Source organism: Schistocerca gregaria, chromosome 3 (assembly GCF_023897955.1).
Source record: "Schistocerca gregaria isolate iqSchGreg1 chromosome 3, iqSchGreg1.2, whole genome shotgun sequence".
In the NCBI taxonomy this organism is placed as follows: domain Eukaryota; kingdom Metazoa; phylum Arthropoda; class Insecta; order Orthoptera; family Acrididae; genus Schistocerca; species Schistocerca gregaria.
In genome coordinates this window covers 247966188-247982914 of record NC_064922.1, presented here as the reverse complement: position 1 = coordinate 247982914, position 16727 = coordinate 247966188, and the positions used below count along the sequence as shown (strand labels likewise).

The 16727-nt window shown below is 42.3% G+C and overlaps 1 protein-coding gene across 2 annotated transcripts in view; it reads left to right on the top strand.

The window, feature by feature from the left end:
* Window positions 1–133: 133 nt before the first annotated feature.
* LOC126356270 (DENN domain-containing protein 5B) overlaps window positions 134–16727 on the top strand; it is a 467453-nt gene continuing 450859 nt past the window's right edge. Inside the window, exon 1 of one of the 2 annotated variants that reach the window (XM_050007115.1) lies at window positions 134–365. In XM_050007115.1, the coding sequence (XP_049863072.1) occupies window positions 269–365 (97 nt within the window). In that variant the 5' untranslated portion in view covers window positions 134–268. The remainder of the gene's footprint in view (window positions 366–16727) is intronic. The other variant, XM_050007116.1, reaches the window with a different exon arrangement.

Here is a 16727-nt window from a genome sequence, read left to right as displayed (position 1 = left end):
TATTAAGTTTGCCACCGCTATAAGAACTCAGGCAGCAATCTAGCAGGTTCAGTCTGCTTTTCGGAAGTTCCGCAAGCAAAGATGTTACGTAGCCATAGAGTCTCACCGAAGGAAACTCTTGCGTTCCCTCACAGATGGCGCGCCAAGCGCTCAAATCAATTGTGTATCACATACCCGTCAGCTGAGCAGAAGCGAAAGATGGCTGCAAGCAGCATGTGTGCGGTAGGGTGATCTGTGTTTTAAGTGAGTGAAATTCTCGTTTTCGAAAATGAATGCGCACAATCAAGGATCCCAGCGCTTCGCGGACTATTTTGTTATTTGTGGACTGAATTTGGATTCAGGACTTGAACCAGACAATTTTTCAGGTAAGTGATCGTGAGATGATTTTTGACAATCAGCATCAATCAGTGTTCTTCATGCATTCAACACGAAATTTTATTTTCCTTTTTTGTCTAAGATTCCGAACAGTACAAGCGCCAGAAGTTGGTGAAAGTTCGTCCTATTATGAATGTCTGCTGTTAAATTAATGTGAATGCAGTTTTGTGTATTGTTGATATACAGTAAATTTCCAATCATTGAAGCGCTTTTTAAGCGTGTTTTAGAAAACCTAATCCATCGAGATCTGGAGATGTGCAGAGTCTGTCGAAAATGATGAATTATAGGACACTGTGGTTGTTTTGAATGCATTTGTAAAATAAAGATTCTCGTTTTGTTCATAAACAGACATAATTTTAGCTGTCTCTGTTCCAGTCTCACGGTCCTTGCCCGCAGTCGCGTTTGATATTTTTTTAAATTGTTTGTTGGTGCATTATCATACTTCAATTGATAAGAAATCCAATTTTGGTTAGTTACTATCATTTGCTACAGGGCTTTAGATTTCGCGAGGCATAATGTGAAATATCGCAGTTGCTTTCTCGATTATTTTCTAAGAAGCTTTCTCGACGTCCTCAGGAACAGATGTATTTCTCAGAACGAAGATGAGTGTTCCAGGTAATGGCTGTGGTGCATTTCGTAGAAGAAAATCGTTGAATTAAAATACTTGTGTTCACAGATTGACGTTACTTATGAAATGCGATCCTAATCAATAGAAATATACCCCAAAATATTTATCGCTGGAGTGTTTATAACGCGTGACATCTAGTCCTCTAAAAATATAAAACTTGATATTATTAGACTAAGGTCAACGCATTCTTAGTTCATCGTTCGTATGACGTACAACAATGGGTCAGTGACGCGTTTATTAGCAGCATATATCATGGCAATGTGCAGTGCTTAGAAATTACCAACTGTAATTGAATATTTTGCTATTGGCGCTTAACACGAAGACATACCCTCCGATATTGTTTTTGCTGTTACATTATGACTTCTTAAATCTTGCATGACCGGAACATATCTGCCTTGGCCTTCATATTTGTCCCCTGGATCAAAATAGTCTCCTGATATTTCGTGTAGTTGTGTACTGTGTGGCTTCAATAATAACTGATAAATACTTCAATGGTGTAGTTTTTTTATTATTCAATTGTATTTGTAATTATCACTCCAATATGTAGTTAAGGGTAACATGAATTATTGTCCTGAAGGACGGGGAATAACGGAACTTCGCGTATGTTGCAATTTTTTTTTATAATTTCGTATTTCATAATACATAATTCCGCTCCTAATTGTTCACAGAACCTCTGTCACTGTGTTATGTTGTATTAACCACTGAATATTTTTTCGCCTTTAATAAGAGACAATATTCTAAAACACCTGAAACGAAACAGTCGGTGTTATAAAACGCCGCTTTGTGGACAAAATGTCAACAACGTTTGCGCAGAGCTTAGATATTAATAGTGTACGGCAGTTTCACGCTACATAAAACAGCTGGGCTGACAGCGATCGTAAACATCGTGCCAAACTTAACGTAAGACAGGAAGCGCTTAAAAAGCCGTCTCTCGTTGGTGTAATCATATAATTAATTTTTAATTTTGTTCTTGTTTCATTATTAGATCCTGGAGTTACATGTATTCATATTTCGTTGGAAGACGAGTGTAGCGATGGAGACAAGTGTTCTTCAGAAGTTGTACGGTTTTCTTTTGTTGGAAACTTTTGCTCTCAGTGGATCCTGCATTTTTAATACTGATCTTCATGTTTAGATTACGTCTATTGGACGTTCCTTTGGTCGTATATATTATTATTATTATTATTATTATTATTTATTATTCTCGATTATTGCCCTTTAGGAGAGTGTGTAAACTTTTGAGTCAAACACTGCTTCTGAATCCTTTCCTTTTATCCCCCAAACCGCTTCATTAATTTACCACGTTTTTTTTTTTGTCTACCCATTTTTTCCGTCTAATTTCTTTCGTTGAGACTTTTCAAGTTTCTTGTTTTTTATTTTGCTGCTGAATTGCTTTCTTTCTTCAGTTTCTCCTCTCTCAAATTGTAAATCGTTGCAGGTTTTCTTGTTTTACTTTCAACTAACTTTGTCTCTGATCTGCTTGCATTAACGATGTTAAAATTTTCTTAGTTGTTTTCATCCAACTTACATACGTGTCCGTAGAACGGTAGGTGTCTTTTCCAAATGTTATCCGTGACTTGTGTTCATAGAGTTCCTTTGTAGCTCGTTTGACCGGTCCATCTCGGAGAACAGTGCCGTAGAATCTTCGTTCTTATTTCTCTGTGGCACGATTTTTATCGTTCATCTGTCTAATTACTGTGGTTTCTGCTGTATGCAATGCTTTTATAAAACAACTGTCTTGTAGTGTCGTAGGTTTGCATTATGAGGTATTGCTCTTTCGATGTAGTGATTCAGTGGCAGTTTGTACGCATTTGTGTTAAAGATTCTGTTCAGCCCTGTGGGTTGGATGGTTTCTTCTAAGTACTTGAAGTGAGTGACCTGTGAGATTTTTCCATACTGTGTTTTCAGTGGGAGTTTTCCGGTGGGTGGTTTGGTGTCCATATACTGAGTGTTTTCATAGGAAATCTGGTGTCTAGTTCTACAGGAGATTTTATGTAGGCTACTTTATCTACTAGTGTTAGTTTTGTTTCATCTTTGTTACTCGTAAATATAGCTAGGTTACCGACAGAAGCCAGGCATTTCACAGTGACTCCTTTTCAGTTTGGATATTTTTGACGTGCTGTTCCCGTTCTCTGATTATTTTTTGCCAGTACGCTGGTGAACAAGATTGGCGATAAGCCATCTACTTGTCGGAATCCTGTGTGAGTTTTGAATGTGTTTGAGATTTCTCCCATAAATTTCACTTTTGACGTGGTGCCTGATATAGTTTCCTGTATGGTGGCTCTGACCTATCCGTCGGCTCCTAATTCTTCACGGCTGTTAAACAGAGTTTGTCTATCAACAGAACTGTAAGCTTTTTCTGGATCCACAAATGAGGCTTAAGTGTTACGGCGTCGTCTGCGTATATTATGGTCCTGAAGTTCCAGATCTTCAATACATAACACTTCCCTCATTGCGGAGATTATACAAGCCGTACCTCTATGTTCTCGCTGTTTCTATATTTAATTTTACCCTTCCATTGGAGGATTCCATATCCTTTCAACTGTCTGCGACAGCGAAAGCTTTCATTTGTGGAACAGTGCGTAGCTTTTGTTACACAACAAAATGGTTTGCTCCGAAACACGTTTTAGTGAATATTAATCGCAAAGTAACACAAGCGTGTTGTCTTCTACGTTGCCACCATGTTAAATGTTTTAGTATATTGAATTTGTCACGGCAACGAGTATCTCTTTCTCGAGTGAGCAAAGCATACCGTAGTGTAACCTCCTTTATATTTTTGAGCTTTGGACTTTTATTCAGATCTTAAATATAATGACAAAGGAAGATACGAATTCATTGGCATCAAAAGTAGACATTCTGTTTGTATCAGTATGACCTGTGGATGATGCGTTACTAGAAAGAGGCTGGTGTTGTGTCCTGTGAAGCTCAGTAGAGAAGGGACTAAGGGAACAGACCGGAACTTGCCGTAGGAATCATCCCAGCATTCACTTTGGTGAGGGTCGGGGGGGTCAACAAAAGGCCTTGATCAGGAAGACGCAACAGGGGTTGTAACACACTACACAGACAATTCGGACTTCGTGTTTTAAGGTTTCCGTTAATAAATTCAGAGAGAATGCCGTGATAGTTCTTTAACAAGACCACGTGACATTTGCACCTCCATCCTTGACAGGATAAGTGCTGCGTTGTCGCTAATGACAACGGTGTCAGCCTCTTTCCAAGGAATTCATTACTTCTGGAAGACGCCCATAAGATACTGCAGAAGTTCTCAATGTGGCGGGTTAGAGTGGGAAGCGGGATGCGGTAATAACAAGTCTTTATGCGCGCATAAAATGTGAATAAAAACTGTAATTTTCTAAACAAAGCTTTTATACGTAATAAATGTTAAGCCATAACCAAAATATTTTAAAAAGAAAAATAAGTTTACATTTTTAAATTCGTAAGCGTGGTATGCAAAACCGAAAATTGTAAGGTATCCATTTGAGTCAGCACCTTACGAGCAGCCGCTTAAGTATACTTAAACCATTGTCTGTCCAATCAAATAACTGGGAGTGGAGTAAACATTGATGTATTTTTTTTAACCACAATGTAACGCAGATTTGGTAAATACCTCTAAAGAACAAGAGGTGAGGGACGTGAAGACAGTCGCCTCAGGCTGGAGGAGGGGTATGTGTTGAGAAACTTCCAAACCGATATTTTTCAAACAGACGTTAACTGCGCTCCAAGACTACCCACGTTAGTGTCTGTGTTTCCGAGCAGAGTTTGAAGTGCCGCCGCCCCCCCCCCCCCCCCCCCGCCCGGCGGCAAGAAGTAAGAAAAAAGACCAAAGAAATAATATCAGAAGTTCAAGATGGAAGTCGCTGGACGCCTTTCAAGGACTCACACAAGGATCTACTACCGGGAAATCATTCATCCAAATCTGTTTTGGCGTCACTGTGTCAAAACCAATTTCCAGACGTGAGATCTCAGTGCGGAGTCAGTTACCCCGAAGTTTGAGGCTGAGCAGATATGACCCCACTTGCAGTGTCGCTCGTGCTCCGTCTAGTGCAAGATGGACTTCGCAAAAACTACCATCAGTGCACTTCAGGCTGCCAAGTTCTGATCTGCAGCTGTGTTGTATTTTGTTTGCTGCGACACGCTAAATAAATAACGAAGGCCGATCATTATTTTCAGAAAAAGTTGTTTACATAATTTTACTTTCTCGGACACCTTGCCGCACGGAGTGGCCACGGTTTGAGGCGCCATGTCACGGATAGCGCGACCCCTCCCGCAGGAGGTTCGAGTCCTCCCTCGGGCATGTGTGTGTGTGTGTGTGTGTGTGTGTGTGTGTGTGTGTGTGTGTTGTTCTTAGCATAAGTAGTTGAAGTAGTGTGTGAGTCTAGGGACCAATCAATGACCCTAGCAGTTTGGTCCCTTAGGAATTCATACAAATTTGAACTTTTTTTTTCTAACACCTTCAGTGTCTCTCTTTTCCACTGTAGTGTATTACAACTTCGCCAGTTGCGTAGAAAGCGTTGGTGTTAATTCATCATTGAAATAAACTCTGTTTAATGCGAGCACCTTGCGAACTTCGTAAACCATAAAGTGTCGCAGGATTCCAAATACGGAATACAATATTTGCGAGAGTAATTCCGCTAACATTGCTACACAGCAGGGAGGAACTTTGCTTATTTTCGCGACTGAAGACAGAGGTAGAAATGCCTCCATAATTTGTCTTAAAAGGTTCTGTTAACGATATTTTCTAATTATTGTTTAACCCTTTTTCGAAACGTCAGTAAAGTGTATAGAATGAGAACGACCATCTGATTCTAAGAAAAGACCTTATCAACTTCATATGCCGTTCCGGCCTTGTGGATACTAAATATAACAACTTTTGACTGCTTTGTTTCACGCTGGTTATAATGAATGTGTTTCATAGACCGTTACGAAATGACGCAACAATTCCTTTCGGCGGAACGCCTCATTAATTTTCATAGATAGAATTAGGAAGGAATGGGCGGAAGTTACACCACGTTGAGGCGTTATCTTGCTAGTCGTGGCTTATTCAGAGAGCTCAATTGGAAGAGTACTTCCAACGAAAGACAGTTCTGGGTGGTCTACATATTAGTTTACAGTTTGAAAATTTTTCAGCGCATTGAATGCCGCGGTAAAGCGTAATAAATAAAATTCTTTCTCGTTTTCATTCATATTTCGCGTCGGTTATTAACAACTACAGATAGCTTTTTCGTTTGTCAGTTCATTTCATATGCTCACAGTTTTAGGCAACGTTATACAAAAAAAATAATAAATAAAACGGCTTTGAGCACATAATGGGACTTAACGTCTGAGGTCATCAGTCCCCTAGAACTTAGAACTACTTTAACCTAACTAACCTAAGGACATCACACACATCCCTGCCTTATGCAGGATTCGAACCTGCGACCGTAGCAGTCGCGCGGTTCCAGACTGTAGCGCCTAGAACCGCTCTATCACTGCGGTCGGCTGCAACGTTATTAGGTTGGTACATAAATTGATAGTGTTTTCGTTGTGTATGTTGGTATTCAGATCGCTGTGGGTCTATTCAGCAACTGAAATTTTTTATTTGTAGTTCACTGTTGCTATTTGAGTTTACATTTCGTCGTTTGGGGATAGGTAATGGAGTTGCACATTCTAGAAAATGGAGTGACAAGTGGAGACTCGGAACATTTCCAACATAATCTTCCGTTTGAGTTCAACAGAGGGGTGACAGCAGAGGCGGCAGCCAGAAACATTTGCGCCCTGTGTGGGGGATAATGCCATTGAACAAGAGTAAGGCTTGTTTTAAGGAGGATCGTTTTGATATTAGTGACTCTCCATGGTCAGGAAGACCTTTGGGGTTTGCTGAAGATCGTTTAAACGCATTAATCCACAATGATCCACGTCAGTGTTTTCGATAACTGCAAATGTTATCTGTGACCATTCCACTATCGTGCGACATTTTCATGCAGTGTGGAAGGTTCAAATATCGGATGTATGGGTATAGCATGCTCTAAGCCAAAACCGCAGAAATCAGCGGGTGGCCATTTGTGCATCTCTGCTTGCTCGTCATAAATGAGCCGTACCGCTACTTGTGACGAGAAATTGTGCCTTCATGAGAACAGAAGAAAAAGATAAGAATGTTTGAACCCAAACAAAGCAACAACTAATCGTACAAAAGATAATACACTACTGGCCATTAAAATTGCTGCACCAGGAAGAAATGCAGATGATAAACGGGTATTCATTGGACAAATATATTCTACTAAAACTGACATGTGATTACAAATCCACACAATTTGGGTGCATAGATTCTGGGAAATCAGTACCCAGAACAACCACCTCTGGCCGTAATAACGGCCTTGACACGCCTGGCTATTGACTCAGAGCTTGGATGAGCTGTACAGCTACAGCTGCCCATGCAGCTTCAAGACGATACCACAATTCATCAAGAGTAGTGACTGGCGTATTGTGACGAGCCAGTTGCTCGGCCACCAGTGACCAGACGTTTTCAATTGGTGAGAGATCTGGAGAATGTGCTGGCCAGGGCAGCAGTCGAACATTTTTGTATCCCGAAAGGGTCGTACAGGACCTGCAACATGCGGTCGTGCATTATCCTGCTGAAATGCAGGGTTTCGCAGGGATCGAATGAAGGGTAGAGCCACGGGTTGAAATGTAACGCCCAATGTTCAAAGTGCCGACAATGCGAACAAGAGGTGACCGAGACGTGTCACCAGTGGCACCCCATACCATCACGCCGGGTGATACGCCAGTATGGCGATGACGAATACACGCTTCCAATGTGCGTTCACCGAGAAGTCGCCAAACAAGGATGCGACCATCATGATGCTGTAAACAGAACCTGGATTTATCCGAAAAAAATGACGTTTTCCCATTCGTGCAGTCAGGTTCGTCGTTGAGTACACCATCGCAGGCGCTCCTGTCTGTGATGCAACGTAAAGGGCAACCGCAGCCATGGTATCCGAGCTGATAGTCCATGCTGCTGCAAATGTCGTCGAACTGCTCGTGCAGATGGTTGTTGTCTTGCAAACGTCCCCATCTGTTGACTCAGGGATCGAGACATGGCTGCACTATCCGTTAGAGCCATGCGGGTAAGATGCCTGCCATATCGACTGTTAGTGATACGACATTGCTGCTCGCGTTGGTCGACATCCAATAACTCTTAGTAGAATATAGAATCGATGGGTTCAGGAGAGTAACACGCAACGCCGTGCTGGATGCCAAAGGCCTCTTATCACAAGCAGTCGAGATGGCAGGCATCTTATCCGCATGGCTGTAACGGATCGTGCATTCACGTCTCGATCCCTGAGTCAACAGATGGGGACGTTTGCAAGACGACAACCATCCGCAAGAACAGTTCGACGACGTTTGCAGCAGCATGGACTATCAGCTCGGAGACCGTGGCTGCGGTTACCGTTGACGCTGCATCACAGACAGGAGCGCCTGCGATGGTGTACTCAACGACGAACCTGGGTGCACGAATGGCAAAACGTCATTTTTTTCGGATGAATCCAGGTTCTGTTTACAGCATTATGATGGTCGTATCCGTGTTTGGCGACATGGCGGTGAACGCACATTGGAAGCGTGTACTCGTTATCGCCATTATGGCGTATCACCCGGCGTGATGATAAGGGGTGTCATTGGTTACATGTCTCGGTCACCTCTTGTTTGCATTGTCGGCACTTTGAACAGTGGACGTTACATTTCAGATGTGTTACGACCCGTGGCTCTACCCGCCATTCGATCCTCACGAAACCCTACATTTCAGCAGGATAATGCACGGCCGCATATTGAAGGTCCTGTACGGGCGTTTCTGGATACAGAAAATGTTCGACTGCTGCCCTGGCCAGCACATTCTCCAGATCTCTCACCAATTGAAAACGTCTGGTCAATGGTGGCCGAGCAGCTGGCTCGTCAAAATACGCCTTTCACTACTCTTGAACTGTGGTATCGTGTTGAAGCTGCATGGGCAGCTGTAGCTGTACACGCCATCCAAGCTCTGTTTGACTCAATGCCCAGGTGTATCAAAGCCCTTATTACGGCCAGAGGTGACTGTCTGTGTGCTGATTTCTCAGGATCTATGCACCCAAATTGCGTGAAAATGTAATCACATGTTAGCTCTAGTATAATATATTTGTCCAAATAATAGCCGTTTATCATCCGCATTTCTTCTTGGTGTAGCAATTTAAATGGCCAGTAGTGTACCTCTATTTTTCATTTGTTCAGCATCATTTAATGTTTTTGCTCCATTTATAGACCAATCGGAACACATTACGCACTTACAAAGTTTGTGTAGGCCGTGTCTGCATTCCCCTGTTACATTACAGCCATAAAAATTAGATCGTTGTTCGGGAGCAGGACGTCCATGAATAGCTGCAAATGGTATCCATGTAACCGAGCAGAACCATTTCCAATCAACGATCGGTTCAGTTTGTCCAAAGGACCCAGTCCATTCCATATAAACACAGCGCTCATCATTATGAAGCCATCACTAGCTTGTACAATGCATTGTAGGCGACTTGGATCTTTCTTTTCGTGGTATATGCGCCACACTAGAACCCTGCCTTCCGCTCTTAGAAACTAAAGTCGAGATTCATCTGACCAGGCCACGGTTCTCCAATCGTCTAGGGTCCAATCGATATGGTCACGAGCCCAGGAGAGTCGCTGAAGACGATGTCGTGTTGTTAGCAAACGCACTCACGTCGGTCGTGTGCTGCCGTAGACCTCAACACTAAATTTCGCCGCTCTGTTCTAACGGACACGTTCATCGTATGTCCCACATTGATATCTGCCATTATTTCGCGCAGTGTTGCTTGTCTATTAGCACTGACTACTCTATGCTAACGCCGCTGCTTTCGGTCGTTAAGTGTAGGCCATCGACCATTGCGTTGTCCGTGGTGGGAGGTAATGCCTGAAATTCGGTATTCTCGGCACACTCTTGACTCTGTGGATCTCGGAATAGTGAATCACCTAATGATTCCCGTAATGGAATGCCCCAATCACGTAGCTCCAACTACCATTGCGGGTTCAAAGTCTGTTAATTTCCGTCTTGCGGTCATAATCACGCTGGAAAAGTTTTCACACGAATCACCTGAGTACAAATGACAGACCCGCCAATCCACTGCCCTTTTATACCGTGTGTACATGATACTATCGCCATCTGCATATGTGCATATAGCTATACCGTGACTTCTATTTATCTATTTATTTACACGTCAAGTTCCGTAGGACCAAATTGAGGAGCAAATCTCCAAGGTAGCGGAATGTGTCAGTACATGAAATTACAACATAAAAGTAATAACAGATCAAAATAAATGTTCATGAACCTGAAAAAAGTCAGTCCATAAGTTTAAGTATTCGCTATCAGCAATACAATAAGAATCAGCTTAATTTTTCAATGAACTGCTCGACAGAATAGGAGTGACCCATGAGGAAACTCTACAGTTTCGATTTGAAAGCGCTTGGATTACTGCTAAGATTTTTGAATTCGAGTGGCAGCTTATTGAAAATGGAGCCAGCAGTATACTGCACACCTTTTTGCCCAAGAGTTAAAGAAGTCTGATCCAAATGCAGGTTCGATTTCTGTCGAGTATTAACCGAGTGAAAGCTGCTTATTCTTGGGAATAAACTAATATTGGTAACAAGAAACGACAATAAGAAATATACGTATTGAGAGGCCAATGTCAAAATACCCAGACTCGTGAACTGAGGTCAACAAGAGGTTGTGAACTCACACATTGCCCGAACCGCCCGTTTCTGAACCAAAAATATCGTTGCAGAATGGGAAGAATTACCCCAAAATATAATACCATACGACATAAGTGAATGAAAATAAGCAAAGTAGACTAATTTTCGTGTCGAAGTATCACTCACATTTGATACCGTTCGAATAGTAAAAATGGCAGTATTAAGTCTTCGAACAAGATCCTGAACGTGCGCTAACCACGACAGCTTACTATCTATCTGAACACCTAGAAATTTGAACTGTTCAGTTGCTAAAGTAAGAACCAATTGTGAGCTACTCCCCGTATTCCTAAATAGTCCAACTTCTGGAGCAATATTTTGTGACCAACACAATCAAATGCCTTAGTTAAATCAAAAAATACGCCAAGCGTTCGAAACTTTCTGTTTAGCCCATCCAGTACCTCACAGAAAAAAGAGAATATAGCATTTTCAGTTGTTAAACGACTTCTAAAGCCGAACTGTACATTTGATAGCAAATCGTATGATATAAAATACTCAATTATCCTTACATACATAGCCTTTTCGATAACTTTTGCAAACACTGATGGCACAGAAATAGATCTAAAATTGTGTACATTATCCCTTTCTCCCTTTTTATAAAGTGGCTTTACTACCGAGTACTTCAATCGCTCAGGAAACTGAGCATTCCTAAAGGAAAAATTACAAATATGGCTAAATAGAGGGCTAACATGTGCAGCACAGTACTTTAATATTCTGGTAGACACTCCATCATAACCATGAGAGTTCTTAGTCTTCAGTGATTTAATTACTGACTCAATCTCCCTCTTGTCTGTATCACAGACGACTATTTCAGACATCAATCTCGAAAAGGCATTTGCCAAGAAAGTTATATGATTTCCTGTAGAAACTAAATTTTTATTTAATTCACCAGCAATGCTCATAAGATGATTGTTAAATACTGTACATGTGTCTCATTTATCAGTAACAGAAATATTTTTACTGCGAACTGACTTTATATCGTCGACCTTGTGCTGCTGACCAGACACTCCCTTCACAACTGACCATATGGTTTTAATTTTATCCTGTCAATTAGCTATTCTATTTGCATACCACATACTCTTTACCTTCCTAATAACATTTTTAAGCACCTTACAATACTGTTTGTAATGGGCTACTGCAGCTTGGTTTTGACTACTTCTAATATTTTGATATTATTTCCGCTTTGTTCTACATATCCTTATCCCACTAGTCAGCCACCCAGGCTGTCCATTACCTGAGTGTAAAACGTAAGCTGCAGCTCAAAGGTAACGAAAGTCAGCCATGTTAGCTGTGAGGATGTTGGGTAGAAAATATTAGGCAGCGCAGGCCTACAAAAACATCTGTAGCACTCAAGCCGTGCCCTGTCTTAGCCCTTAGGCGAGCTTATCGACGGAACCTTGTGCTTGTAGGAGCCGGAAGGTTGCGCGGCCTGTGGTGTCGTCAGCAAAAGCATTGTACTCGGAAGACGGCAACCCAGACCAGCCGCTTATCGAATGACCTTAGCTCCGGGCAGCCGACCGTCGGCTCGTATCGACACCGCCCCTTCCTGTTGTAAAGGCGCGCAGGGCGTCGGGGACACGCTTACACCTACGCTGTGCACACGTCACTTCGAACCACCACAGCAGCCCCGACTCAGAGAGCGCCCCAGATTGTACTCAGTAGAGAATCTCGTCCAGAACGTCAAGAATATCCTGTGTTCTTTCTGCAGAAGCGGGGTAAAGCGGCACGCCGAAATTTCCTGGTGTCGGCCAGTATTTATGTTTGAATTTCTAAGAGCGAATAATCGAAGAACTGGGAAGTTCTGCCAGTGGGATGAGAATTCAGTGGTATCATGCCATACGAGGTGCCCTTTCAGTGAGTTTCGTCACTGTGGAGAATGTCACTCGTGCGTACGTGAGAGATTGGCTGGTAACGAGTGACATTGTCAGGACTACCCTACGGAAGTGTGGTAGGGCCGTGACTGTACACAATATTACAATGTTTGCGCGTAACTTTAAGTACGAAGGTAACTTTGGCACGATGTCACTGCCAAGTATCATAACTGGATGTAGCTTGGACTGTACATACAGGGTGGTCCATTGATAGTGACCGGGTCAAATATCTCACGAAATAAGCGTCAAACGAAAAAACTACAAAGAACGAAACTTGTCTACCTTGAAGGGGGAAACTAGATGGCACTATAGTTGGCCCGCTAAATGGCGCTGCCATAGGTCAAACGGATAACAACTGCGTTTTTTAAATAGGAACCCCCATTTTTATTACATATTCGTGTAGTACGTAAAGAAATATGAATGTTTTCGTTGGACCACTTTTTACGCTTTGTGATAGAAGGCTGTAATAGTCACAAACATATGGCTCACAATTTTAAAGCCGGCCGCGGTGGTCTCGCGGTTCTAGGCGCGCAGTCCGGAACCGTGCGACTGCTACGGTCGCAGGTTCGAATCCTGCCTCGGGCATGGATGTGTGATGTCCTTACGTTAGTTAGGTTTAAGTAGTTCTAAGTTCTAGGGGACTAATGACCACAACAGTTGAGTCCCATAGTGCTCAGAGCCATTTAAACCATTTTTTTTTGAACAATTTTAGACGAACAGGTGGTAACAGGTAGGTTATTTAAATTAAAATACAGAACGTAGCTACGTTTGAACATTTTATTACGGTTGTTCCAATCTGATACATTAACCTTTGTGAACTTATCATTTCTGAGAACGCATGCTGTTACAGCGTGATTACCTGTAAATACCACATTAATGCAATAAATGCTCAAAATGATGTCCGTCAGCCTCAGTGCATTTGGCAATACCTGTAACGACCTTCCTCTCAACAGCACATGGGATTAACAATGCGCTGACGCATGTTGTCAGGCGTTGTCGGTGGATCGCGATAGCAAATATCCTTCAACTTTCCCCACAGAAAGAAACCCGGGGACGTCAGATCCGGTGAACGTGCGGGCCATGGTATGGTGCTTCGACGGCCAATCCACCTGTCATGAAATATGCTATTCAATACCGCTTAAACCTACGAGAGCTATGTGCTGGACATCCATCATGTTGGAAGTACACCGCCATTCTGTCATGCAGTGAAACATCTTGTAGTAACATCGGTAGAACATTACGTAGGAAATGCATGCATTGCACCATTAAGACTGCCATCGATAAAATGGGGGCCGATTATCCTTCCACCCATAATGCCGCACCATACATTAACCCGCCAAGGTCGCTGATGTTCCACTTGTCGCAGCCATCGCGGTTTTTCCGTTGCCCAACAGTGCATATTATGCAGGTTTACGTTACCGCTGTTGGTGAATGACGCTTCGTCGCTAAATAGAACGCGTGCAAAAAATCTTTCATCATCCCGTAATTTCTCTTGTGCCCAGTGGTAGAACTGTACATGACGTTCAGAGTCGTCGTTCTGGTGCATAGAAATATGGTAAGGGTGCAATCGATGTTGATGTTGGATTCTCAACACCGACGTTTTTGAGATTCCCGACTCTCGCGCAATTTGTGCGGATTAGCCGCGACAGCAGCTAAAACACCTATTTGGGAATCATCATTTGTTGGAGGTCGTGGTTGACGTTTCACATGAGGCTGAACACTTCCTGTTTCCTCATATAACGTAACTATCCGGCGAACCGTCCGGACACTTGGATGATGTCGTCCAGGATACCGAGCAGCATACATAACGCACACCCGTTGCGCATTTTGGTAACAATAGCCATACATCAACACGATATCGACCTTTACCGCAATTGGTAAACGGTCTATTTTAACACGGATAATGTATCACGAAGAAAATACCGTCCGCACTGGCGGAATGATACGTGATACCACGTACTTAAACGTTTGTGACTATTAAAGCGCCGTCTTTACAGAGCGAAAAAAGTGGTCCACAAAAATATAAAAATACGTAGGCTCAAGGAAACTCGAACTTCCGGCATTACTTAACGAATAGCATTCTTCTCCTCTCTGTTCCGTTGACAAAAGGTTGTGGTCTTCAGTCCTGAGACTGGTTTGATGCAGCTCTCCATGCTACTCTACCCTGTGCAAGCTTCTTCATCTCCCAGTACCTACTGCAACCTACATCCTTCTGAATCTGATTGGTGTATTCATCTCTTCGTCTCCCTCTACGATTTTTACCCTCCACGCTGCCCTCCAATACAAAATTGGTGATCCCTTGATGCCTCAGAACGTGTCCTACCAACCGATCCCTTCTTCTGGTCAAGTTGTGCCACAAACTTCTCTTCTCCCCAATCCTATTCAACACCTCCTCATTAGCTATGTGATATAGGCATCTAGTCTTAAGCATTCTTTTGTAGCACCACATTTCAAAAGCTTCTATTCTCTTCTTGTCCAAACTATTTATCGTCCATGTTTCACTTCCATACATGGCTACACTTCATACAAATACTTTCAGAAAAGACTTCCTGACACTTAAATCTATACTCGATGTTAATAAATTTCTCTTCTTCAGAAACGCTTTCCTTGCCATTGCCAGTCTACATTTTATATCCTCTCTATTTCGACCACCATCAGTTATTTTGCTCCCCAAATAGCAAAACTCCTTTACTACTTTAAGTGTCTCATTTCCTAATCTAATTCCCTCAGCATCACCCGACCTAATTCGACTACATTCCATTATCCTCGTTTTGCTTTTGTTGATGTTCACCTTATATCTTCCTTTCAAGACACTATCCATTCCGTTCAGCTGCTCTTCCAAGTCCTTTGCTGTCTCTGACAGAATTACAATGTCATCGGCGAACCTCAGTTTTTTTTTTATTTCTTCTCCGTGGATTTTAATACCTACTCCGAATTTTTCTTTTGTTTCCTTCACTGGTTGCTCAATATACAGATTGTATAACATCGGGGAGAGGCTACAACCCTGTCTCACTTCCTTCCCAACCACTGCTTCCCTTTCATGCCCTTTGACTCTTATAACTGCCATCTGGTTTCTATACAAATTGTAGATAGCCTTTCGCTCCATATATTTTACCCCTGCCACCTTCAGAATTTGAAAGAGAGTATTCCAGTCAACATTGTCAAAAGCTTTCTGTAAGTCTACAAATGCTGGGAATTTAGGTTTGCCTTTCCTTAATCTAGCTTCCAAGATAAGCCGTAGGGTAAGTATTGCCTCACGTGTTCCAATATTTCTACGGAATCCAAAATGATCTTCCCAGAGGTCGGCTTCTATCAGTTTTTCCATTTGTCTGTAAAGAATTCGTGTTGGTAATACGCAGCCGTGACTTATTAAACTGATAGTTCGGTAATTTTCACATCTGTCAACATCTGCTTTCTTTGGGATTGGAATTATTATATTCTTCTTGAAGTCTGAGGGTATTACACCTGTCTCATACATCTTGCTCGCCAGATAGTAGAGTTTTGTCAGGACTGGCTCTCCCAAGGCAGTCAGTAGTTCTAATGGAATATTGTCTACTCCCGGGACCTTGTTTCGACTCAGGTCTTTCAGTGCTCTGTCAAACTCTTCACGCAGTATTATATCTCCCATTTCATCTTCATCTACATCCTCTTCCATTTCCATAATATTGTCCTCAAGTACATCGCCCTTGTATAGACCCTCCATATACTCCTTCCACCTTTCTGCTTTCCCTTCTTTGCTTAGAACTGGGTTTCCATCTGAGCTCTTGATATTCATACAAGTGGTTCTCTTTTCTCCAAAGGTGTCTTTAATTTTCCTGTTGGCAGTATCTATCTTACACCTAGTGAGATGAGCCTCTACATCCTTACATTTATCCTCTATCCATCCCTGTTTAGCCATTTTGCCCTTCCTGTCGATCTCATTTTTGAGATGTTTGTATTCCTTTTTGCCTGCTTCATTTACTGCATTTTTATATTTTCTCCTTTCATCAATTAAATTCAATATTTCTTCTGTTATCCAAGGACTTCTACTAGCCTTCGTCTTTTTACCTACTTGATCCTCTGCTGCCTTCACTACTTTATCCCTCTAAGCTACCCATTCT